This window comes from Chiloscyllium plagiosum, chromosome 29, assembly GCF_004010195.1.
Source record: "Chiloscyllium plagiosum isolate BGI_BamShark_2017 chromosome 29, ASM401019v2, whole genome shotgun sequence".
In the NCBI taxonomy this organism is placed as follows: domain Eukaryota; kingdom Metazoa; phylum Chordata; class Chondrichthyes; order Orectolobiformes; family Hemiscylliidae; genus Chiloscyllium; species Chiloscyllium plagiosum.
The window spans coordinates 33,070,278-33,095,105 of NC_057738.1; the positions used below are offsets into that span (position 1 = coordinate 33,070,278).

Below are 24,828 nucleotides of genomic sequence, written 5' to 3' on the forward strand. Positions count from 1 at the left end.
AGGTTGGTCAGTGCAGCATTCCTTTTGCCTTTTAAACCATCAGGAGAGAAACAGAGTCGCTTTACTTCAACCAGCCAGCTGTTCCTGGAGCTCGATGGAGAATCACATGAAAGTATTTAACTTATTTAACTCTGACAAGTTGGTGAATGAGGCTGATCTTTCTCAAAAACCTAGTTAAATTTTCTTTATAACATTTAAAAGAAATGTCTATATCATCTTGAAAAATGATCATATCATTCTGATAAATGTCCATATTACAAAGGAGGAAGTGATGGATATCTTAAAATGCATAAAAGTGGATAAATCCCCCAGGACCTGATCAGGTGTACCCTAGAACTCTATGGGAAGCTAGAGAAGTGATTGCTGGGCCAACAGGCCGAGGAGTGGTAGGTGGAGTTTAATTTAGATAAATGCAAAGTGCTGCATTTTGGAAAGGCAAATTAAAGAACAATTCATACATTAAAGGTAAGGTCCTGGAGAGTGTTGCTGAACAAAGAGACCTTGGAGTGCAGGTTCCTTGAAAGTGCAGCCACAGGTAGATAGGATAATGATGAACGTGTTTGGTATGGTTTCCTTTACTGGTGAGAGCATTCAGTAATTGAGTTGGGAGATCATGTTGCAGCTGTACAGGACATTGGTTAGGCCACTTTTGGAATATTGTGAACAATTACGGTCTCCCTCCTATAGGAAGGATGTTGTGAAACTTGAAAGGGTTCAGAAAAGATTTACAAGGATGTTGCCAGGGTTGAAAGATTTGGAAGAGGCTGAATAGGCTAGAGCTGTTTTCCCTGGAGCGTTGGAGGCTGAAGGGTGACCTTATAGAGGTTTATAAAATCATGAGGGGCATGGATAGGGTAAATAGACATGGTCTTTTCCCCAGGGTGGGTGAGTCCAAAAATAGAGGACCTAGGTTTAACGTGAGAGTGGAAAGATTTAAAAGGGGCCTAAGGGGCAACATTTTCATGCAGAGGGTGGTGCATGTACGAAATGAGCTGCCAGAGTGAGTGGTAGAGGCTGGTACAATAACAACATTTAAAAGGCATTTGGATGGGTATATGAATAGAAAGGGTTTACAGGGATATGGACTAAATGCTGGCAATTGGGACTAGATTAGGTTAGGACATCTGGTTGCCGTGGGCTAGTTGGACTGAGAAGTCTGTTTCTGTGGTGGACATCTCTATGACTCTATGATGATATTTAACTGTGTTTGCCACAAAGACTGAAACAAATTAACTCGTGGCAGCTGTACAGTTAGAAATTAGGTGCAGAAGCAGAACTTGCTGGAAAAGCTCAGAAGGTCTGGCAGCATTGTGCAGAGAAATCAGAGTTAACATTTTGGAACCAATGACCCTTCTTCAGAACATTTTGTAATTATCTCAAATGATGATAACACTGGACAACTCAGATTCTAGAATGAAACCTGGCCTGATATATCATATGTTTACATTTGCATGAAGGAACCTTAGCATCAATCTGCATCTATTATCATAGAGGGAGAGCCGTACTGCACAGATACAGGCTCTTTGGCACACCATGTCTATGTTGACAAACAAACAGCAAACTCATTCCATTTATCTGAATTTGGTCCATAGCTTACTATGCCCTGAAATTGTAAGGGCTCACCCAGATGCTTCTTAAACATTGCAAGAGTACCTACCTTCACTTGCTTCTCAGACAGCGCATTCAATATGTCTACCAATATTTGTGTGAAAACATTTTTTCTCAGATTTCCTTTAAACCACTTAGTCCTCACCTTAATCCTAATCCCTCTGGTTTTAATACGTCTGCCACAGAGAAGAGATTCTCATGATCTACTGTCTCTGCCTTTCATGATTTTAAAAACCACACAACACCAGGTTATAGTCCAACAGCTAGCTACCTGATGAAGGAGCAGCACTCCAAAAGCTAGTGCTTCCAAATAAACCTGTTGGACGATAACCTGGTGTTGTCTGATTTTTAACTTTGTCCACCCCAGTCCAACACCGGCACTTCCACAACATTTCATAATTTTGTATACCTCAATCAGATTCCTCCCTTGGCCTCTTCTGCTTCACGATTAAACAAACCCAGTCGATCCAGTCTCTCCTCAAAACCAAGGCTTTCCATTCCAGGCAACATCCTGATGAATCCCCTCTGCACCCTCTTCATTGCAATCATGTCCTCCCAATTGTGTGGTGACCACACCTGCACACAGTATTCCATCTGTGGCCTAACCAATATTTTATAAAGTTGTAACAAGACTTCCTTAGTCCTATATTCTATGCCCTGGCTAATGAAAGCAATCATCCCATATGCCTTCTTCACCACCCTGTTGATCTGTGCTAACATCTTCAAGGATGTGTGCACTTGTACACCATGGTCTCTCTGTTCCTCAATAGTCTACCATTCATTGTCCATATCCTTCCCATGTTAGAGATCACAAAATCCTACACTGTTCAGGATTAATTTCCATCTGCCCTATATGTCAGCTGATCAATATCAGACTGTAGCCTGACATTCATCCTCCTAACAATTTGCATGTCATCTGTCAACTTACTAACTATACCTTCTCCATCCACATCCAAGTTGTTAATCTTGGTAAACTTGACGATTTGCTCTTCTCCTCTCCTGCTGCTGCTACAACTGGAGTTTCAAAGAAAAAGAGATGACCAGATTGAAAAACATAAGATTGTGAAGGAGCTTATTGGAGCAGACAGTGAGAGGTTGCTCCTGCAGGCTGGTAACCTAGAGAGTACAGGCAGACTCATACAAGTGGCTGATCATTTATTCTTCATTCTGAGGATTGTGAATTATTGGCATTCTTAATTCTGGCAGACTCAGGATGCTCCATCACTGAATATATTCAAAACTGAGACTGACAGATCTTTGATCCTTCAGAGAATCAAAGGTATGATGACTTGCTCAGAAAGTGGCGTTCAGTCTGAAGATAAGCCATGATGGTACTGAATGATGGAATAGGCACAAAAGGTGAATAGTTTAGTCCTGCTCATTTTTTATATGTTCAGGAGAAGGAACATAAAATTAAAATAAATCAGTAGTAGAATTAGGTGGGCTTCATTCAGGTCAGAGAATATTTCACAAATCCAATTTAGAGTCTCTGCTCATTGTTTATGCCTGGACAATAGAATTGGACACTTCTGCCATCAAGTCAAAGTTATTTCAACAACAGGGAAATATAACCCAATTTTCTTCATGCTGCTGAAGATGAGATAGCTTTCTGGTATGAGGCGGGTTACAGACAACGTAACAGCCATAACATGGAATTAAAATTAAAACCACAATTGCCGTGTCAGCAGTAGCAACATAGACAGCAGCCCGTTCTGTACATAATATTTTTTCTCTGATGAGGTAAAATGCTGTTTTCAAATCAAACACAAAATATTCTGACTCTGACCCTACTCAGTTAGCAGGAGGGTGTGTGAGAATTGTGAATCATTTAATTTTGTACTTTTTATTTCAAATGACTAAGAAATGAGTTCACCACAACGCCATAACGGCCACTTACTGAATTTTACATGCAATTACTTTTGTATATATTCATATAAAATGTTATGGGACAAGTTATGTGGCTGTGTATTTCAGTTAGAGAAGTAGAGATTACAATAGGGCAAGTCAGCCTGAAGCCTATTTCAGAAAATGTTGACAGGCCCCTATTCTGCAGCCAGGCTATGATTTAAGAGCGATAAGTGATTTCCATTTTCTAGATAACTTCTTAATTAAACCATTGAATATCCTACTCTAATTTAAAGTACATATTGCCGTTTGGATGTTCAGTACCCTTGTGAATACCCTTCAGACGTTTTGGTCACAGCACCTAAGAAGGCAATTTGTTTTACGTCAGCACTTGGTTTATAGTGTTGTCATGTATACTGCTTTGCTTTTTCTGGATCTGTCTCTGACTCCACCTGCAGCTTGTTAACTTTCTGGAGTTTAAAGTCCATCCATAACATCAATGGACACCCCAACGAATTTACTTCTCTGTCAACTGGCCATTTGCATCTACAGATCCAAAAGCAGCTGCTTGGCAGTGTCATAATAGAACTGCCTTTTCTTCCTTAACAGAATTTGAGACACAGACACAATAATACTTGCCAAACCTCAAGATGTATACCAAGACAGGAAAGTGTTCAATAATTTCTTTAAGGGGCTGCATCATTTTCTCTGTGACTGGATTGTGACAAACAATTTGTTTTCCAAGTTGGCAATTAGCAATGCACTTAATTTATCCAGCGAATGGCAGATATAGGGCTAAATCTTTCTGAAGTGCCAGTCTGTCCAATGCATAGCGGTAATATCCACGTAAGTCCAGAAAAGTGGACTGTAACACATTCATGCCTTCTGCTCTGCATTAGTCCTGACATTTTATAAAAAAAATTAGGTACATTCCCTGAGAATGCAGCACAGATTGGCAATGATCCATCTTCAGATCTGAAAAGCTAAATGGCTGGCTGTTCAGTGTCAATATCTGCCAGCCATAAAGAAAGTGATCTAGTGATTCCTTGTGCTGAGTAATGAGATGGCTGTCCAATTGTTGTCAACTCATTTGAATGGAGTTACTGGAATATCCTCTTATCTAAAGAAAAATATTCAGGGGTTCCCACACATTCGCAGGTGATATGTTCCAAGACCTATTGTGGATGCCAGAAACTGTGAATATTAGCGAACCTATCATTCAAACAGGAAACTCACCTCCTCAACAGTCCCCTGGAATTTTTTCTGCAATGTTCCATGTAATACTTTTGGGCTGTGGTAACCACAGATAACTGAAACCATGGAAACCAAATTCCAGGATATGGGGGTTCTACTGTACTGGCATTGGAGACAGACCAGAGAAGGCTGACTCAGTTGATCCTAGTTTTGGAGGCATTTTCTTCCGAGGAAAGATTAAGTTGGGCTTGTATTCATTGGAATTTAGAAGAACAAGAGGAGAAGTCACTGAAAAATATAAGATTTTTAGGGAGCTTGACATGGTAGATGCAGCAAGGTCGATTCCCATTTATTCAATTTATTATTGTCACATGTACCAAGACACAGTGAAAAGTATTGTTTTGCGTGCTGTCCAGACAAACCACCCCTTACATAAGTACATCAGTGTAATAGAACAGAATGCAAAATATAGTACTACAGTTACAGAGAAGGTGTAGAGAGAGATCAACTTTAATATGTGAGAAGAAGCTGTTCTTGAATCTGTTGGTAGATACTTTCAAACGTTTGTACCTTCTGCCTGATGGAAGAAGTTGGAAGAGAGTGTGACAAGGGTGAAATGAGTCTTTGATTATGTTAGCTGCTTTCCCAAGGCAGTGAGACATGTAGACAGAGTCAATGGAAGGAAGGCTGGCTTTCAAGATGGACTAGGCTGTGTTCACAACTCTCGATAATTTCTTGTAGACTTAGGCAGAGCAGTTGCAAGACCAAGCTGTGATGCATCGGGTAGGATATTTTCTATGATGCATCTATAAACATTGGTGAGTCATTGTGGACACGTGGAATTTCCTTAGCCTCCTGAGCAAGTAGAGGCATTGGTGTGCATTCTTGACTGTAGTGTCAACGTGGCTAGACCAGGATAGATCATTGGTGATACTTACACTTGAAGGTCTTGACCACCTCCGCCTCAGCACTACTGATAAAAACAAGGGGGGGGGGGGGGGGGTGTCCTCCATTCCACTTCCTGATGTCACTGACCAGCTCCTTCCTTTTGCTGACATTAAGGGAGATATTGTTGTCTTTACACCATGCCACTAAACTCTAAACTCTTACTTATACTCTGCCTTATTGTTGTTTGAGATCCAACCCACTATGGTGATATCATCAGCAAATTTATAAATGGAGTTAGCACTGAATTTGGCTGCACTCTCATGGGCATATAAGGAGCACAGTGACTAATGTAACTTCCCTGTGGGAGAATCCACAAACAGAGGGCATAAACTCAGCATAAGTTTAAGACAGAGATGTGGAGGAATTCTTTTCTTTCAGAGGGTAGTGAATTTGTAGAATTTGTTATTGAACAGAGCTGTTAAGGTAATCATTAAGGTGGTCAAGGGTGATTGGTAAAAAACAGCAATGTGGAGTTGAGAATGATCAAATCAGCCATGATCTCATTAAATGGCAAGGCAGACTGGAGGGGCTAAATATCCCACATCTGCTTCTATATATTATACAGCGTTGTTCTGTGAGAAATATTCAATACCTCCACTGTTTCCTGTGTCTCCCCTACTGCCCGGCCACGGTCCCTCATCACATCCAGAAATCTCTGTGGAAAATCAATACCCCAGCATTTTGTAACCAGGTGAGGAAGATGCTATAGTTTGGCACCCAATCTAGCTATAAGCACAACCCGAGGTGCTTCAAAGAGCAGAATTATCGGTATTGCAGTACTCAACATCACAGCTCAACTCAGAGGGAGTGTACACAGGAGCACCAGAAATAGGAACAGGTGTAGGCCATTCAGCCCATTGATGCTGCTCCACCAATCAACTAGATCAAAATTGATCCTGTACCTCACTGCCATTTTCCCCATTGCTCCCTATACCCCTTGATATCTTTAATATTTAGAAATTTATCTGTCTGGAATAAACTCAATGATTGAATCTCCATACACCTCTGGGACACTGAATTCCAAAGATTCATTACTCTGAGTGAAGGAATCACTCCTTATCTTAGTTCTAAATGGCCTAACTCTTATTCTGCTACTGTAACCTTTGCTTCGAGGTTCTCCCAACTCGAGGAAACATCCTTCCTGTATCTACTCTGTTGAATCCTATAAGAACTTTGTATGCTTCAATTCAATCTTCTCTGATCCTTCTAAATTTTGGAAATTATAGGCTCAATCTCCTCATAGGATAATCATGTCACCCCAGGAATCAGTCTGGCGAATCTTCATTGCACTTCCTCAATGGGAGTACATTCTTCCTCGAGAATAAGACAAAACGCTATATAATACTCCAAATCTGGATTAGAGTGGTGCTGGAAAAGCACAGCAGGTCAGGCAGTATCCGAGGAGCAGGAAAATCGACATTTCGGGCAAAAGCCCTTCATCATGAATAGAGGCAGGGTGCCTGCAGAGTGGAGAGATAATACAACAGTTTGATGAAAAATGGAGAGCATGCAGACCTAAACATGAGCTGCCATGTTGGGAAAGTTGCAAGACAGGGCTCATTTTTGATTTCTTGCTCATGTATGGTCATCTGTTGGACTTCCTATTTTATCTCTCCACTCTGCAGGCACCCTGCCTCTATTCCTGATGAAGGGCTTTTGCCCAAAACGTCGATTTTCCTGCTCCTTGGATGCTGCCTGACCTGCTGTGTTTTTCCAGCACCACTCTAATCTAGACTCTGGCTTCCAGCATCTGCAGTCCTTGCTTTTACCTATAATCCTCCAAGTGCATGTTCATCAAAGGTCTACACAACAGCAAGATTTCTTTGCTTCTGTACTCAGAATGACAATAAAATCTCTAAGGCAGTTAAGTGCTCACTACTTAAACTTTGGCACGAACTGCACAATAGGGTGAGATTAAAGCTAAGGACTCCTTGGAGGTGAATTCAAGAAATGCTGCATAATTAGCAGACTCTAATAAAAATGCACAAGAAAAGCCACCTGGGGAGTGATCTTAAGTAGTCACGTAAAACAAAGTTGTGCCCCACTTGCTTTTTTGACTTCCTATGCTGGTTGATAAAAATCGAGGAAAATAATAGTTTTTTTAAGAAAGCATGGTTCATTTTATTGAAGGTTGTCGATCTTCAGGTATCATGGCTTACAACTGTAGCTGTGTGCCTGTATGTATGCTAATCTGCTCAGGAAGTGCAGCAAAATTCATTTCAAAATAAAGCGTATTCAGCCCTTTGTGCAATTTACACTCCAGTCACACAGGGGGTAAATTTCACTTCAGACATTGTTACTTTATTGCTTTCGTTTTATTCCTTCCTGGGATCTTTTCATTTTATATTTTTTTTCCCACTGCTTCCTCATTTTGTCCAAAATCATCACTGTATGAGTCAGTAAGACAGATGGAACGCAGACTCAGAATGCTGGAGAAACTCAGCAGGCCTGTCAGCATCTGTGGAGAGTTAATGCTTTGAGTCTTGTATGACTTCTTCAGAACTTCAGATGAGGGATGTGTCTATGCATTTTGTCTGTTTACGTTCAGACCCTAAACAGAGATAAGCTGCTCATTGAAAGTCTCTATCCGAAGTACAGCATTTCTGCAGGGTACACTCCACTACAGTTGTAGAATGAAGTGAACATTGTTGGAGCTGGATTTATTGGCAATTTTGCAATAAATTTTACTCGTTATATCTTATATAGGTTTGAAACGGCATCCGGGGAAGTGACTGCTAAATGTTGGAGGCCTGCTTTACTTTGGTAAAATATGGAATAAAATTGGAGAGAAATGAATCGGAATTTTATTAAATGGCAAAAAGATTAAAGAACAAAAATGTTGAAAAGGTCCAGCTGTGACATAATGTGAACAGTAAATATGATAAAATCATTAGAAAGATATAAGTATTTATGTACACAGCCTTCAAAATTGCCAAAAGCATATTATATTCGAGGCAACTATTTGGTATAACATGGAAGAAAGTTTTTAAAAAAACTGTGATCCAAAGCTTGCTGTAGTCCTTTTTTTTTTACTATTCCTTTTCTGTAGTGCTCTGTGATTTTCCTTGAACAGCTCCTTCTGCTGCCAATTCACAAGCTCCATACACTTCCTACCCCCCTTTGACCAGAAGCCCCTGAGACCTTTTTCTCAAACACTGCTAATTATGAAGAACTGGATTACATTCCAGTCAGGGTCAACACTGCTGTTGTACAATGTTCCTTGCTACACGTCAGTATAAATTCACCAAGGGCTCTTTGTGTTGTTTAAACAATACAGCAACTTGTGCAAACAAGGAATTCAAATTAAAGCTGCCTAACTTGGGTTTTACTTTGTCTCTCCTAATAAAAATCACCTTGTTCAGTTGAAATGACAAATTCTAGTTATTTTGTACATTTTCAGAGATACAGAGAAGGAGTAGCTCAAAACGTTCACTTGATTCCAAACATGCTTTTTCATGCCAGTTACAAAGTATTAATGCGATATATCAAAGAGAAATATTGTCACATATGAGATTTCTAGAAACACTTTATCGATCGGTAAAAATCATTTTCACATAAATTGTTAATCAGATCAATTAGTTAGCCTCCTAACATACCCATTCAATCGAGAACAAACAATTACAGTCACAAATCTTAATGAGCACAGTTGATCAATTAACATGATGAATCACCCCAACTTCAAACAGAAACACTGCTGACACCACGTAATTAATGTGTAATTGTAACATAACATTTCCCATTAAGATCTCGCCATGTTGTGGCCTGACAGTATATCTATTGTTTCAGAAACCTGATGCTCACACATTTAGGTTTCAATGAGCACAGATAGGATTTATTTATTCCTGACTTTGTCAGTCTCAAGGATCCAAGCAGGGGTAAAGTTGCTTGTTTTGATGAAGACGACAGAAAACAGACAGAACAGGAACTCAGTTTCTTGTTTATTCATTCATGGGGTGTGAACATCACTGGCTGGACCAGCCACCAGTCATAGTTGCCCAGAGGACAGTTAAGAGTCAACCATAATGCTGTGGGTCTGGGATCCCATGAAGGAAAGACTAGCTGTGGATGGCAGATTTCCTTCCTTGAAGGACATTAGTGAACCAGGTGAACTTACTTTTAATGACAATTTGTTTCATGGTTATCATTAGGTTATCTTCTTATTTTAGATTTATATTTATTTCAAATGTCACCATCTACCATATCACCAGATTGTTTGCCTAGATTTCTGGATGACTAGTCCAGTGACATTACATTACACCACTGCCTCTTACCCAGGGGTAACTCTGCTAATCTTCTCTGTAAAATGACCACAATGCCACTCATCATTAGTTTCAGATTATTTTATGTTCAACTGCAAAAGGGGCATAGATATACAAGAGTTGCATAATTGGATCACATACAAACAGCAAAATACTGTGCAAACTGGAAATCTGAAATAAACACTGCAAGGATGAGCCAACAGACCAGACAGAATCAGTGGAGATTAACAAAGTTAATGTTTCAGGTTGACATGGCTTTTCATCAGAACCATTTACATTAGATTCCCAAGAGTGTGGAAACAGGCCCTTCAGCCCAACAAGTCCACACCAACCCTACGAAGAGACCCATTTCCCTCTGACTAATGCACCTAACACCATGGGCAATTTAGCATGGCCAATTCACCTGACCTGCACATCTTTGGATTGTGGGAGGAAACCGGAGCACCTGGAGGAAACCCACACAGACACGGAGAGAATGTGCAAACTCCACACAAAGTCATCAGAGGCTGGAATTGAACCTGGGTTCCTGGCGCTGTGAGGCAGCAGTACTAACCACTGAGCCATCGTGCCACCCAAGTCCGTTACTACAAAGAAAGGTACATGAAAAGTGTTAGTAGCTATCACCTCTTCACAGAATTCTTAAGCTAGAAGAAAGGAAATTAAAATATCCAGACCTAAAAAATGAGATTAGATAATTTCCTGACAACTTGTCTGCTAATGCGTCACAAAGTGGCATTCAATTAGATTCATCCATCCTGCTCCTCTCCCAGTTAGACTGTTGTTAACATGATGCCCAAAGTGGCATAAAGATTGCTAGACATATATACCCCTACACACCCTTATAGACGCAATCTATATGGACTTCAGTAAGGCATTCAACAAGGTTCCCCATGGGACACTGGTTAGCAAGGTTAGATCGCATGGAATACAGGGAACTTCTGTATTCAGTTCTGACATCTGGATACAGAACTGCCTCAAAGGTAGAAGACAGAGAGTGGTGGTGGAGGGTTGTTTTTCAGACTGGAGGTCTGTGACCAGTGGAGTGCCACATGGATCAGTGCTGAGTTCACTAGTTTTCATCATTTATGTAAGTGATTTTGATGTGAGCGTAAGAGGTATGGTTAATAAGTTTGCAGATGACACTAAAATAGTGGACAGTGAAGGTTACCTCAGATTACAATGGGATCTTGCTCAGATGGACCAATGGGCTCAGGATGGCAGATGGAGTTTAACTTAGATAAATGCAGGGTGCTGCATTTTGGAAAAGCAAATCTTAGCAGGCCTTCTACACGTAATAGTACGGTCCTAGGGAGTGTTGCTGAATAAAGAGACCTTGGAGTGCAGGTTCATAGCTCCTTGAAAGTAGTCACAGATAGATAGGATAGTGAAGGCGGTGTTTGGTATGCTTTCCTTTATTGGTCAGAGTATTGAGTATAGAGGTTGGGAGGTCATGTTGCGGCTGTACATGACATTGGTTAAGCCACTGTTGGAATCTTGCGTGCAATTCCAGTCTCCTTCCTATTGGAAAGATGTTGTAAAACTTGAAAGGGTTCAGAAAAGATTTACAAGGATGTTGCCAGGGTTGGAGGATTTGAGCTACCGGGAGAGGTTGAATAGGGTAAGGCTGTTTTCCCTGGAGTGTTGGAGGCTGAGGGGTGACCTTATAGAGGTTTAGAAAATCATGAGGGGCATGGATAGGATAAATAGACAAAGTCTTTTCCCTGGGGTGAAGGAGTCCAGAACTAGAGGGCATAGTTTAGGGTGAGAGGGGAAAGATATAAAAAAGACCTAAGGGGCAACTGTTTCACACAGAGGGTGGTACGTGAATGGAATGAGCTGCCAGACGAAGTGGTGGAAGCTGGTACAATTGCAACATTTGAAAGGCATCGGGATGGGTATATAAATAGGAAGGGTTTGGAGAGATATGGGCCAATGCTGGCAAATGGGACTAGATTAGGTTGGGATAGCTGGTTGGCGTGGACGAGTTGGACCAAAGGGTCTGTTTCCATGCTGTACATCTCTATGACTCTAAATGTGTATTGTGAATGCTTTGTGGGACACCAACGTTCTGTCCGTAAAATGACCCCAAGCTTCCAGTTGTCTGCCTCTTCAACACTCCGCAGTGCTCCCACTGCTAACATTTCTGTCTCAGGCCTGCTGCAGTTTCCAGCAAGACACAGTGCAAACTGGAAGGAAAAACCTCCTCTTGCGCTTGGGGACCTTTCAGACATCAGGACTCAACATCGAGTTTAATAATGTTAGTGCATGAATACCTCTTTCCATGTCTTTTACCCATCCTACAACACAGGCCCTGTCATGACATGGGTTGCTTGCAGCACAACCAACCCTATCCCAAAAGCCCTGTCATAGAATCACAGAATCTCCACAGTGTGGAAGAGCCCATTCAGCCCATCGAGTCAACACCAACCCTTGGAAGAGCATCTCAATCAGACCTACCTTGTACTCTAACCCTGTAACAGTATATTTCCCATGGTTAATCCACCTAGCCTGCACATCCCTGGACAAAAGTGGGCAATTTAGCATGGCCAATCTATCTAACCTGCATATCTTTGGACTGTGGGAGGGAACCGGAACACCCGGAGGAAACCCATGCAGACACAGGGAGAATGTGGAAATTCCATACAGTTGCCTTCGGGTGGAATTGAATCTGAGTCCCTGCTAAACACTAAGCCACCATGCTGCCTACATCATCAGCATAAATACTACCTTGTCCTGTCTACTATCAGTTCTGAAGAAAGGTCACTGGACTCGAAACATTAACTCTGCTTCCTCTCCACAGATGCTGCCAAACCTGCTGAGTTTTTGCAGCTATCTTGGTTTTGTTTCACAATCCCAGCACCTGCAGTTTTTTGGTTAATTTAAAAGATTGCTAGAACTGAGCAACTAGTTGGGGATTCCTGCAGCAGAAACAACCAGAGTCCTTACCTATAATCACAACAACTCAGCATTCTCAGTCATATGGCATCCAACATACTTTTACTTCTATTTAAGTGAATGGTTGACAAAGCAGATGTGTGACCCACCTCCTCAGAATTGTCGCATCCAAGAAATTTTTTCGGTTCTTTTTTTCAAAACAAAATCTTTTGGGGAAATTAATGCAGAATGCCGATGGAACTGTACACCAAGAGAAGTCAAAATCTTCAGGGAGAAGGGGACACTAGTACCACAGTGTTCTTCAAACTGTTCATCAAAGCTAATCATGCTATAAAAACAATCATTTATTTGAGATACTGGGCAGAGATCCTGCCTGCCCTCACAAGTCAAAGAAAAAGTAAAAGACATCCACTTGTAAAATATCACAGGACATCCCAAAATGCTTCACATCCAAGTAAACACTTCTGAAGTGTAATCATTGTTATGATATAGGAAAATCAGCAGCCAATTTGCACACAGCAAACTCCGACCATCAGCAAAGTGATAGTGAACAATCTGTTATTCTGATGCACAGAATGTTGGCTAGCTCTCAGGGCTAACAGCCCTGCTCTCCTTTGAACTAGTGACGAGATTGTTTACTTTAATGTCTGATCCAAAAGATGCAGCGGAGACTGTGCAGCACCATTCAGTATGCTATCAGAATGCTAGTCTAAATTTCTGCACCAAAACTGACATGGAAGATCCCATGGTAGTATCTGAAGAAGGATTCTCCTGGTGTTCTGGAAGATATTTTTTCCTCAATCAATGTCTAAAACTGATGATCTGGTTATTTGATAACCATTTGCATGGAGGTAGCTATGTGCAAATTGGCAGCAATGCTTCCTACATTATAATAGTGACTGCACTTCAAAATCATTATAAAATTGACTACAAAGTGGTTGGAATGATCTGAAAGTCACCATTATAAGTTCATTTTCCATTCCTCAAGCTACCATTTAGGAATGAAAAATAACTTTCCTGGCATTTGTCTCATTGCACGAACAAAATAAACTTTCATTCCAGCTAAGATCAATTTGTGCAACTCAGGCTAAATACTGAACCTAGGGCCTTTTTTATCACTGTGTATTAGCAGTCCATATACCACTTAGCTCCAAATTTTATAGAAAGCATTTAATACATAGAATATATTCTGAAAGATGCTAAACATTGCAAAGATTACTGCTTGTTTGTATGTCTTTTTCCAGCTTTGTAAACAAAATATTCTAAGCATGCATCATTTCCCAAAAGCATAGAAGGAATTCATTTCCAATATCTCATTTGAATAAATACCCTCGGTCGGGAACATTAATCTGTAAAATACGGATGGCTACAGGTTCTCTCTCTCTCTTCTCTGCTGACTTAGTTGAGCAGCTGAAGGCTGGCTGAGGAAAATTTACAATCAGCACCAGCCTGCCCAGATGGTTCGATGGGTGAATTCACTGCCTCATGTGGTATCTAGCCACAGAGATTAGAAAGTTCACATCTTCAGCCAGCTTAGGACATTCTTAAGACCCTTGGTAGAGACATTAGTGTTAGATCAGGGGGCCTGCAGTCATGTGGACACCACAATATTTTTGTTTCTTCAGTGTTGTCAACTGTGCACTGAGAGCAGAGAGAACTAATGTAAGGCAACAGACTTGAGTTGTTTCAGAAATGAGAAGCAACAATGGAGTTGGGTCTTTGCCAACTCCAAATGCATGGACTCTCAGGGATGAGGTTTGCTTCTTTCTGTATTTCATAAAAGATGCTGAAATCAGCAAATTAGTATGCAAATGTAACTTCCCTTCAGAATACTAAATACTGTCTTACAGAACTGAAAGCCAAGCTTCAAACAAAACAAACCGATACAAATACGTGAAACTGTTCCAAAACCTTTAAAAGGAGAAAACACAATGGTTTTGCAGGGTAGCTCTCGTGGGCACATTAAGTTAATGACTTAAACCAGATTGCTGTAAACTTCACCACTGGACTTTTACATCTTTGCCTGGAATACAACATCAGAACTCTGCATTTCACCTTGATCTACAACTCCACTGTTTCCACATTTCTTACCATTTCACTTCTCTGGATTGCAAGTGTAGTATTAATGATCAACTGAACCAAAGGTTGATCCCCTTTGGAGTGCGGCCCATCTTTCATATTGAGGTCAAATTGATAATCATTTCTACCAATGAATTTTGCATTTGTTTGCAATCCTATTCTTCATCAATAGGGAGAGCATTCCAAGAAACTTTTAAAGGAACTGATCCACCAAAGAGAACAAACAAGGCCTTTCTTTAACCTCCATCAGTGCAGTGTTCTCTCAGTAGAGTACCATGCTAGATTATAAATTCAAGTGCCAATGATGAAACCTGAATCCAGGACATTCTAACTCAGAGGTCAGAGCTACTACCAAGTCAACACGGACATCAACAAACCAATGCATTAAGTGCTTGAATAATATTACCAAATGTAATTTTTAGGCTATTCTTTTTCAGGTAAAAATGCATTTTAAAATCTGCGCCTCATAGTCTATTGCTTGTAATTCTGTTTAAGTGCCTATATACATTTTTTTAAAATTAATAGCTTTACTGCATTTGGTGATTCAGATAATAATGAGATTATTAAACTCTAAAGCAATTTTGCAATTTCATGCAACTAACCCATATTCAATTGTGGGCTGTGTTGGTGGAAACATTTTACAGCTGTGTCTGGTGTAACAGCAGAAGGTTTAACAGTTGGACCATCAGAATGCATGATGAAACCAAACGTGGCAGAAAAGCTCCAGAGAAAGTCAAACTGCTCCTTTGTTTTAAAATGCATGTGCATTGGGAAACACTGTTTATTAACAACATGCTGAAAGTATAGAGCAGTGGGCTTGATCAAGAGGCTTCTTCAATCTTTGGTTTAAATTTTAATTCATTCTCTAATTTCTTGAGGAAGCCTCAATGCAAATACAGTCCTTATAAAACTAAACCCATCACTTTAGCTCTTCCTTGAAAAGTAAATAAGTAGTGGGTTAATACTGGGGTCGAGCATGCTCAGTTGGAAAAGGTCTAAAAGGCTGGAAAACAGAGACACTGGGTTTTTGTAAGCATAAAGGATTGTGCAGTTAACTTTCTCACAGTTCACTGGCACATTCTAACTCTGACATACCAAAGCTCCTTTCAGAATGCTAACAATCTTGGAACACACTCCGAGCCATCAGTGAATTTCATTATTGTTGCCAGCTCCTTCAGTATTGAGATAGTAATAGCTGGCCCAGCTAACCTATTAGAAATAATGGGGAGAAACCTCTAGTTTCCAGACATCTGAACATGGCTTCTTAAGGTTTGCCAGTTTGCAGGATGTTACAGGCTCCCACAAAATGTTCGGTCGTAAATGGCTCCACTCTAGGGGTTGTTTGAATGCTCCTTAAAGTTTCTTCCATCTCCTTCTGGTGTTTCTTCAGATGCTTTTGCAAAAGCTGTTTGTCAGGAGAGGAGTAGACACATAAATGGCACCCAAAGGTCTCACCCGTGTGATGCCTACGCACATGAAGGTCCAAACTCTTCTTTTGGATGCTGCACAACAGAGGGAGAATCAAAATTAATTAAATTTATCATTTCAATAGACATTTGTACTGTATAATCTATGATGCGAAGGAGCCGGTGTTCGACTGGGATGGACAAAGTTAAATATCACACAACACCAGGCTATAGTCTGAAGGATTTATTTGGAAATACTAGCTAACTAGTTAACCAATGAAGGAGCAGCACTCTGAAAGCTAATATTTCCAAATAAATCTGTTGGACTATAACCTGGTATTGTGTGATTTTTAACTATATAATTTGGACAGAAGCAGTGCCATTTTGCCTGGTTTTCGCAATTTCCCCCACTTACAGTATTTGGGATACATTCCAAAGCTCCATGGCAACACAAAAACACCCTGCACTAGTGAGCATGCCTGTTCCCAAGTCTGCTTGCTCAGAAAGATCTGTACAGCTGGACAATGAAAGAACAGCATTGGTGGGCTAAATGGACAGTCCACAACAACCAGAAAAATGGCAGCTTACACCATTAACCATGCTGTGGATAACAAGGTTCACTTTTTTTGTAAGTTCTATTGCTTTTTGTGAACATAAGAACAGGAAAGACCATTCAGTGCATCGAGCGTTCCCCATCATTCATATAGATCCTAGAACATAGAACATAGAAAAATACAGCGCAGTATAGGCCCTTTGGCCCTCGATGTTGCACCGATCCAAGCCCACCTCAGCTACACTAGCCCATAAAGAGGGAGAATGGCAGGGCATTCCAAGAACTCATGACTCGCTGAGTAAAGAATCTACCCCTAACATCTGTCCTATACCTACCACCCCTTAATTTAAAGCTATGCCCCCTCGTAATAGCTGACTCCATACGTGGAAAAAGGTTCTCATGGTCAACCCTATCTAAACCCCTAATCATCTTGTACACCTCTATCAAGTCACCCCTAAACCTTCTTTTCTCCAATGAAAACAGCCCCAAGTGCCTCAGCCTTTCCTCATACGATCTTCCTACCATGCCAGGCAACATCCTGGTAAACCTCCTCTGCACCCGTTCCAGTGCCTCCACATCCTTCCTATAGTATGGCGACCAAAATTGCACACAATACTCCAGATGCAGCCGCACCAGAGTCTTATACAACTGCAACATGACCTCAGGGCTCCGGAACTCAATTCCTCTACCAATAAAAGCCAGTACGCCATATGCCTTCTTCACCGCACTATTTACCTGGGTGGCAACTTTCAGAAATCTGTGTACATGGACACCAAGATCCCTCTGCTCATCCACACTACCAAGTATCCGACCATTAGCCCAGTACCCCGTCTTTTTGTTACTCCTGTTGGTTATCTACCCTCAGCGCAGGAAAATGGCAATATCTTGCGTCATTAGATTCCAGAAATCTATTGATCTCTGCCTTGAACATGCTCAATGATTGAACCTCCACATTGATCGAGTCCTCTGGGATACAGAATTCCAAAGATTTTCAAAGTTTTGGACTTATTGTTATTTGCTACTATAAAAGTAAATAAGCATTTAGAACGAATGCAAGGACGTTACAACCTGCTAATTATATAATTGAAATTCAACCAGTTTTAAAATCTAAACTTTGCAGAGTTAAACAGAAGAACTCCATTTTGAGAAACATCTCTGCATTAAATAACCCCTCTCCTTGTTGAAGTCAGAATGTTGACTTATTCTTCAGTTCTAATAATTTCCAGCATTACTTTTCATTTGATTGGTCACTTTTAATTTGTTATTTCATATTAATCCACGTCCAAGTAAGTATAAAAGTCAAAGGTAAGCTTGAAAATAAGGTTGGAAAGAAAACCTCAAGAAGAGTCAAATCCACTGATTTTTCTCTTAAGATATGAGCAATTCAGTTTTGAGGAAACTCATTGAAGTGAAATCCAAAAAATAGCATTGAGCACCAACGGCATGTCAAATGCCACATAAAAATTCACCCTGACCAGTCAGAATTCTGTCATGGAAGCTGAAAATGAAGACTGTTAATCAGCAGTGAGTAAAAAATCACAGATGAGTCATTAAAATAAATTCAAAAGTAACGGTGAGAGAAAATTATGATATTCTGCGGTTGCTAAGCAACAACATGTTCTCATTCCATTAATGCTTTTGGGTATATGGTTGTTTCCCCAATATAAATCTTGTTTTATTAACAACCATTTCTATAATATATTCATTTTTATTGCCTCTCATTTCGCTGGTGTTACAGGAGCAGAAGATAAAAGACGATTCACGATTCCCAAAAGAGAATAGGAGGGGCACACAACAAAATCAAGAGAGCAGCAAAGTGGGATGCAGAGATCGTGAGTGAGAAAAATAAATAACAAATAAAGAAATATGAGAACAAAGAAACAGACAGCAAAGTAATCAGAATGTAAAACACAAAAGCAAATGTTCACAAGGCCAAGAGTGCAACTTAAATCAGAATTGACAAAGGAGAGAGTAAACAAACAAGAGATGGTTACACAAAAAGAGACAAAATACAAATAGGTGTCAGATTAAAAGGCTATAGCTGGGTGTAAACATAACTTCCCATTTACTAACTGATAATAGAATATTTTTGGTACTACATTTTGCAAGTCCACCCCACAGTTGCAATAGGGTGAGCCTGGGCTAAAGTGGTCGACAGTGAACCTCCGTCCCTCAGTTGAGAGGAATCCTACCCTCAAGAGTTGCAATAGAATTGGTAACATCAAAACCCAGTAGTGAAGGAAGGAGCAGGGTGATGAGATGCCTTCCTCAGAAAGGAGTTTTGTGGCAGGAGGAATCAGGGAGGGAAGGGAGTGAGTTTCGGGCTATGTTTTGGGAGGAAGGTGGGGGATGCCTCCAATGTGCACAGGATACACACCTAATGGAGATATCTGCACCCATCTCCCTTTTTTCACTAGGCCATGAAAAAAAAATAGGATGCCAACCACATTACTTGAATGGACACTATATTATCATAGTTAATAGCCTCACCAACAAGCCCCACTATCTTTTACTTATTCATTTATTACAATTATTTATTTCCATATATCAGACAGGCTGCTGAATTTTATGCCAGGCCTAGTTTGTGTATTGTGGAGAATAGTTTAAAGGTGTGGGCGGAAATGTGGTAGATTATGCAGCTGACCTATTTTATGTGCTGCCCTGGTTAAAGATACACGTGGAAGGGTCACTTAAAATCAAATTTGAGGCTTCTTCCTCTATGGAAAAAAAAGGTAAATCTAATCCACTTGTTAGAGAAAAAAGTCTTTAGGCCTATGCAAAACTAAATCTCTTACTGTTAAATGACGAATCAAACTGAGAGCTGTAGAGTTCCAGAACAATTTCCTTTAGCATTTTCTTTCTGAATGACAATAATTTTGAATTATGTAATTTTTAGACCTGGGTTTTAAGTTTCTAATATCAACCATCTCATTTTAAATCAGTATGATAATTGGAGGAGTATACCAATGCATTAGCAGGGTATTAGCTGGGCAAGTATACTACAGTTCAAGCTACTGAAAAGATGGCAAAACAGAGTCCATAAATGTTTCCTAACTTCTTTTTAACAACGACGCTGAATAAAATACCTCCATTGACACCCAACTGTGACCAGCGAACTCAGCACAGATCAAAGTCTAAACATTGATCCAGAGATCAATAACATTCCACACAATACATTTAACTACAGAGTTGGCATTTAATGTGCAATATTAATAAACACCCAGAAACAAAGTACAAATTTTACCACACAGGAAAACATGTTTTTTTAAAAGTGTTGTTGATATATTTTCCTGCAATATATCAACACTGTAGCTAAGATCTACAGGATCGGAGTACCAGAGGCCTTTTGTTTCCTTCCGGCTTTAATGTTAATCACGGAGCTGCCTGATTTACTTTAATTTTTGTAAGAAAGACAAGTCATTCTCAACTTTAGAAATGAGCACTAAAACTGAATACAATGAAGGAAAAACTATGTAAACTGAAACCAAAATGGAGACAAAGAGAAATAATACTTGTGTTTGACCATTAAAGCAATCTTGTAATGGGAAAGGAGGCTCCCTACAGCAGCTGGGGTGGAATCCACCCAGACAAAGAATGATGCAATTGATTTCTGAAATTGCCACCCCAGTGGCCAGGCTTAGGTAGGCCTCTTTGTAGAAATTGATATATTTTCTTACTCCACTCTCACCATGGACTGTCAAAGATCTTCTCACACAGAACTTCTGACTTCAGAATGCTCCTCAAGGAAATGCAAACTTTCAACAATGTTAAGCAGCAAAATGTTCTTGAAGAGTCATCAATTTCATCGGCCATTGCAATCAAATATTTATTGAGGGTTGGGTTCATGGCCCTGTTCCTGCTGCTAGGCCAATTGAAATGGGAAGGCTAAATAAAGTCAGGAATATATTTTGATAATTTGTCTACTCACCAACTATAAGTGCACAGCTGGCATTTGTAAGGTTTCTCAGTAGAATGTGTGCGGGAATGCCGCCTTAGAGAGCTGGCATCAATGGAAGCATATTGGCAGATTGTACACTTGAAGGGCTTCTCACCTTTGGAAAGGGAGAAAAGAATACGACAGGTCTTATAAAACAACCTCATTCAGATGTTCTTGCGCACTTCAGAAGTACAATTTTTTCCCCATTTATTCTCCCTCACAAACATAGAACTTTCAACCTCAGCAGGGTTGTAGACATGTAGACTCAGCCTCCTGTATTTCATTATTGTAGACTTCATTTTTAATGCTCTTTGCTCTCCTGAGTTTTGAGCAGCGTAAGTATTACAGTAACAAATCACACTGTACTCAATATGTTCACCTCCCTGACAACCATCCTTGTTCATGCATCAAACTGAAGAAGTAAACTCTCAGAACCTGAATACTTGCTGCTCAGCAAAGGGCCGGCACTGACCTAATAGATCATGTACAAGAAATACATGAGCAGTAACTCAACAGCTCACACACAGTGATTGCCATTGCCTGAATGATCATGTACAAAATACAATTTGCAAATATAGTAAACCTTCAAACTTTTCTAAATGAGGGCTACTATAACACTCTGGGAGCTAAGTACCATTCAGGACAAAATAGCTGCTTCATCCATGTCCTAGCCTACATTTTAAACAGTCACTCCCTCCAGCATTGGTGCACATGATTGCCATGTGTAACATTTATAAGTTACATTTCAGCAACTCCTCACTGTTTCTTTGATGGTACCCTTCAAATGCCTAATCTCAAATGGCTAGATTGAGAACAAAGTGTTCTTTGCTGCCACTCACAAATCATGTATTACCCTGTCTTTGAAATATATTGCTGTTCCTCCGTCGTTGCTTGTGCAAAATATATCCTGTATCCCCAGCCATACCAGCACTGCAGGTGTACCTACATTACATGGACTGCAATGTTTCCAGAAGGTGGGACACCACCACAAGGGTGGCAAGGGATGGAAAGAAAGTGCAGGCAACACAGTATCCCATGACACACAGATTTACCAAATAAGCTGATATACAGCTGCAAGTGGAAAGGAGGAAAAAAAAAGTTGTGCGCTTCCCTAACAGAATTTTTAAAATATTGATTTCCTATCTATTCTCCTTCAACTTTTCCTTCTATTTCCTGTCCCCATTCAAAGCTATCTCCTCCACCTTGTTGTCTTTCAAAATGTAATCAACGCCAAGGCCATTCTTTACAATTTCTTTGTGTCACTGTCACCCACATCCTCCCCATTCTTTTCAAACAGCACTTCCTTCTACATCCACTCCAATAAAGAACAGTCCCCAAGGTCTCTGCAGCTACACTTTTAAACTGCTAAGTGTCATGTCTTTGACCCTTCACTTGCTATTGTTCATTGGCTCGACTACTTCCCCAAGTCTGACACCCTGACAGGAGAGGGAGTGGGGAGTAATGTCTAATCATTATGACAAGTTCTGAGAGGGGTTATTGCAGTCATTTCCAGGTCAATTCCTGAATCTACCACAATAGAATTATTGAATAAAAAATTGACAGTATGTTGGTCCTGCTGCTTGGGCTTCCAGATCCACAGAAAACATAAGGGAAACTGGAGAGAAAACATTGAGAGAGAACTTTACACCTTACAATGGAATAGCACAGTTAAAATCATTTCAAATTTTTCTTGGACAAATGCCGACAAAAGTTTACAGCACATATTAGGCAACAAAAAACATTTGCGATTCTTACCTGTGTGGACTCTCATGTGCTGTATCAGTGATGCCTTTAGCCTGGTTTTATAATCACAGTGCTGACAATGAAATGGTTTTATACCAGTATGTGTTCCCATGTGTCTCTGTAGTGCCAACTTGGAGGAGCATTTCCTGTCCAACAGGAAACAGACTTGTCACCATCACAAAGCACCTCACTGCACTCCTCATTCACAATTCAAAGTTATAATTGCTTAGTGCCATTTAATAAGCATGGCTTTATTTAACTCTCATCCTACTGGTTAAAATTGAGAGCTCTAAATTATTAACATTAACATAAATAGCACTACATAAACAACTTGCATTTAAAAAGTATCCATATGCCTCAAAATACTTAAACATTACCAAAATGTACATGCAAATATCATTACCAATAATATTACAGACATTTTTATTACAATCAACTTTTCCACATCTTCCCCGCAAACTTATTCAAACTTGCTAAATTAATCTGCTTTCCTATCCAATGATATTTGGCTTTAATAGTTTTATCAGTGCATATAATTACACAACACAAGCATCTACCAGACAACGTGGAAAAATGCTCAGCTTAGTCTTGTGCACAAAAAAAATGACAAATCCAATACAACTAATTACTGCTCTGTCAATCTACTCTTAATCTTCAGTAAAGTGATGGAGGGTGCTATTAAGCAGCATCTACTCATCAATAACCTGCGCTGTGATACCCAGTTTGGGTTCTGGCAGGGCCACCTGGCTCCTAACCTTATTACATCCTTGGATTTTCAAATGTGGACAAAAGAGCTGAATTCCAGAGGTCACATGGGGGTATGCACCCAGATGTTAGGTGATCACAAGAGTGGTTCGGCTGCATGATCAAACAATGTTTCAAACTCCATCATTTACCTCCTAAATAAGGCATGCTATCAGAGGACAAATAGCATTCAAAGAACTATAACAGTCTGTGGGGGCTTTGGGAAAGGTGAGGTAAAAGGAGAAGGATGAAACAAGATAAAAGTGGACAATTTGGTAGTCATTTCACAAGATCATATATTATGACAGTGCAGGAGGTAGCCATTCCATCCACTGTGTATGTGTCAGCTTTCCGAACAAACAATTCACTTAAGTGCCATCCTCAGCCTGCTCCCTGTAGCCCTGCGCATTCTTCCTTTTCAGATAACAATCCAATCCCCTCAAAAATACCTCAACTGAACCTGCCTCCATCACATGCTCAGCCAATATATGTTAAACCCTAACCACACGCTGCATGGAAATATGCTTGTTTTGTCAATCATCTTAATAGTGTGCCCTCTTGTTTTCAATTCTTCTAACAATGGGAACAATTGCTCCCTATCCACTCTGTCCAGTATCCTCATGATTTGAGTACCTCTATCAAACCTTCTCAAGTACTTTTGAATCAGACATCTTGTAGTGAAGGAAACATGAAAACCAATTTACACACAGTAAGATCCCATGAACATCAATGCAATAATGGCCAGCTATAAATGGTTAAGATAAGTTATTGTCTGGAATATCAGCAGAGTACTTTTCTTGGATGTGACCATGAGATCTGTTATATTTATCTGACAGCAACTAGGGCTTCGATTTACTATCTCATCATAAAGATGGTACCACCGACAATGCGACAGTGCCTCTGGACTGAGGTGCAGTTTCTGCCTAAGACAGGTGCTCCAGTCTTTGGAACGGGGCCTTATATCTACGTCCACCTGATTCAAAGGCAAGAGTACAACCATCGAGTCAAGGTTGACTCTCTTTGTATTAACTCTGCAAAACAAATTGATCTCTAGGTGAGTTATCTTGATTGTCAGATCTATTAAGTAAATAGAAGTTTGATGAATAACCAGTATGAAGGCAAAGATCAAGGAGCTTAAACACATTACCTCACCTGCACAGTTGAAACAACAGCTTTTTTTTGTTAAAACACATCCAAAAGAAATCTGGCAAAAGTCCGAGAATCAGCCACATAATTGCTACTTAAAAAGGGAATTCGTAAGGTCAGAAGACAGTAATTCAAATAGGACCAAGAGGAAAACAAATTAAGGCAGGAGTCAAACATGACATGCATCATCAAGGTAGCAGAAAGAGACTCAGTTAGTGTGTTATTCCTTTGCAAGTTCCACTTAGTAGCACTATCAAAAGCTCTACCCATCACTTTGCTGATGACCAAGAGCAGACTGATTGGACGGGTATTGACCAGATTTGTCCTGTTTTCCTGTTTTTAGAGCACAGGACACACCTGGCCAATTTTACATATTTCCAATAGATACCAGTGTCTTGGCTCTGGGCTCGAGGCGTAGCTAGTTTTGGAACACAAATCTTCAGCAATATTGATGAACTGTTGTCGTAATCA

General features: G+C 40.2%; 1 protein-coding gene across 1 annotated transcript in view; it reads right to left on the bottom strand.

The window, feature by feature from the left end:
* Nucleotides 1-12,607: 12,607 nt before the first annotated feature.
* The window catches only part of si:dkey-154p10.3 (zinc finger protein 25), a 38,724-nt gene continuing 26,503 nt past the window's right edge, over nt 12,608-24,828 (bottom strand). Inside the window, exons 5-7 of the mRNA XM_043719479.1 lie at nt 22,480-22,613; nt 20,716-20,839; nt 12,608-16,330 (exon numbers count right to left, since the gene is read on the bottom strand). Coding sequence (XP_043575414.1) covers nt 16,093-16,330; nt 20,716-20,839; nt 22,480-22,613 — 496 coding nt within the window. The 3' untranslated portion in view covers nt 12,608-16,092. The remainder of the gene's footprint in view (nt 16,331-20,715; nt 20,840-22,479; nt 22,614-24,828) is intronic.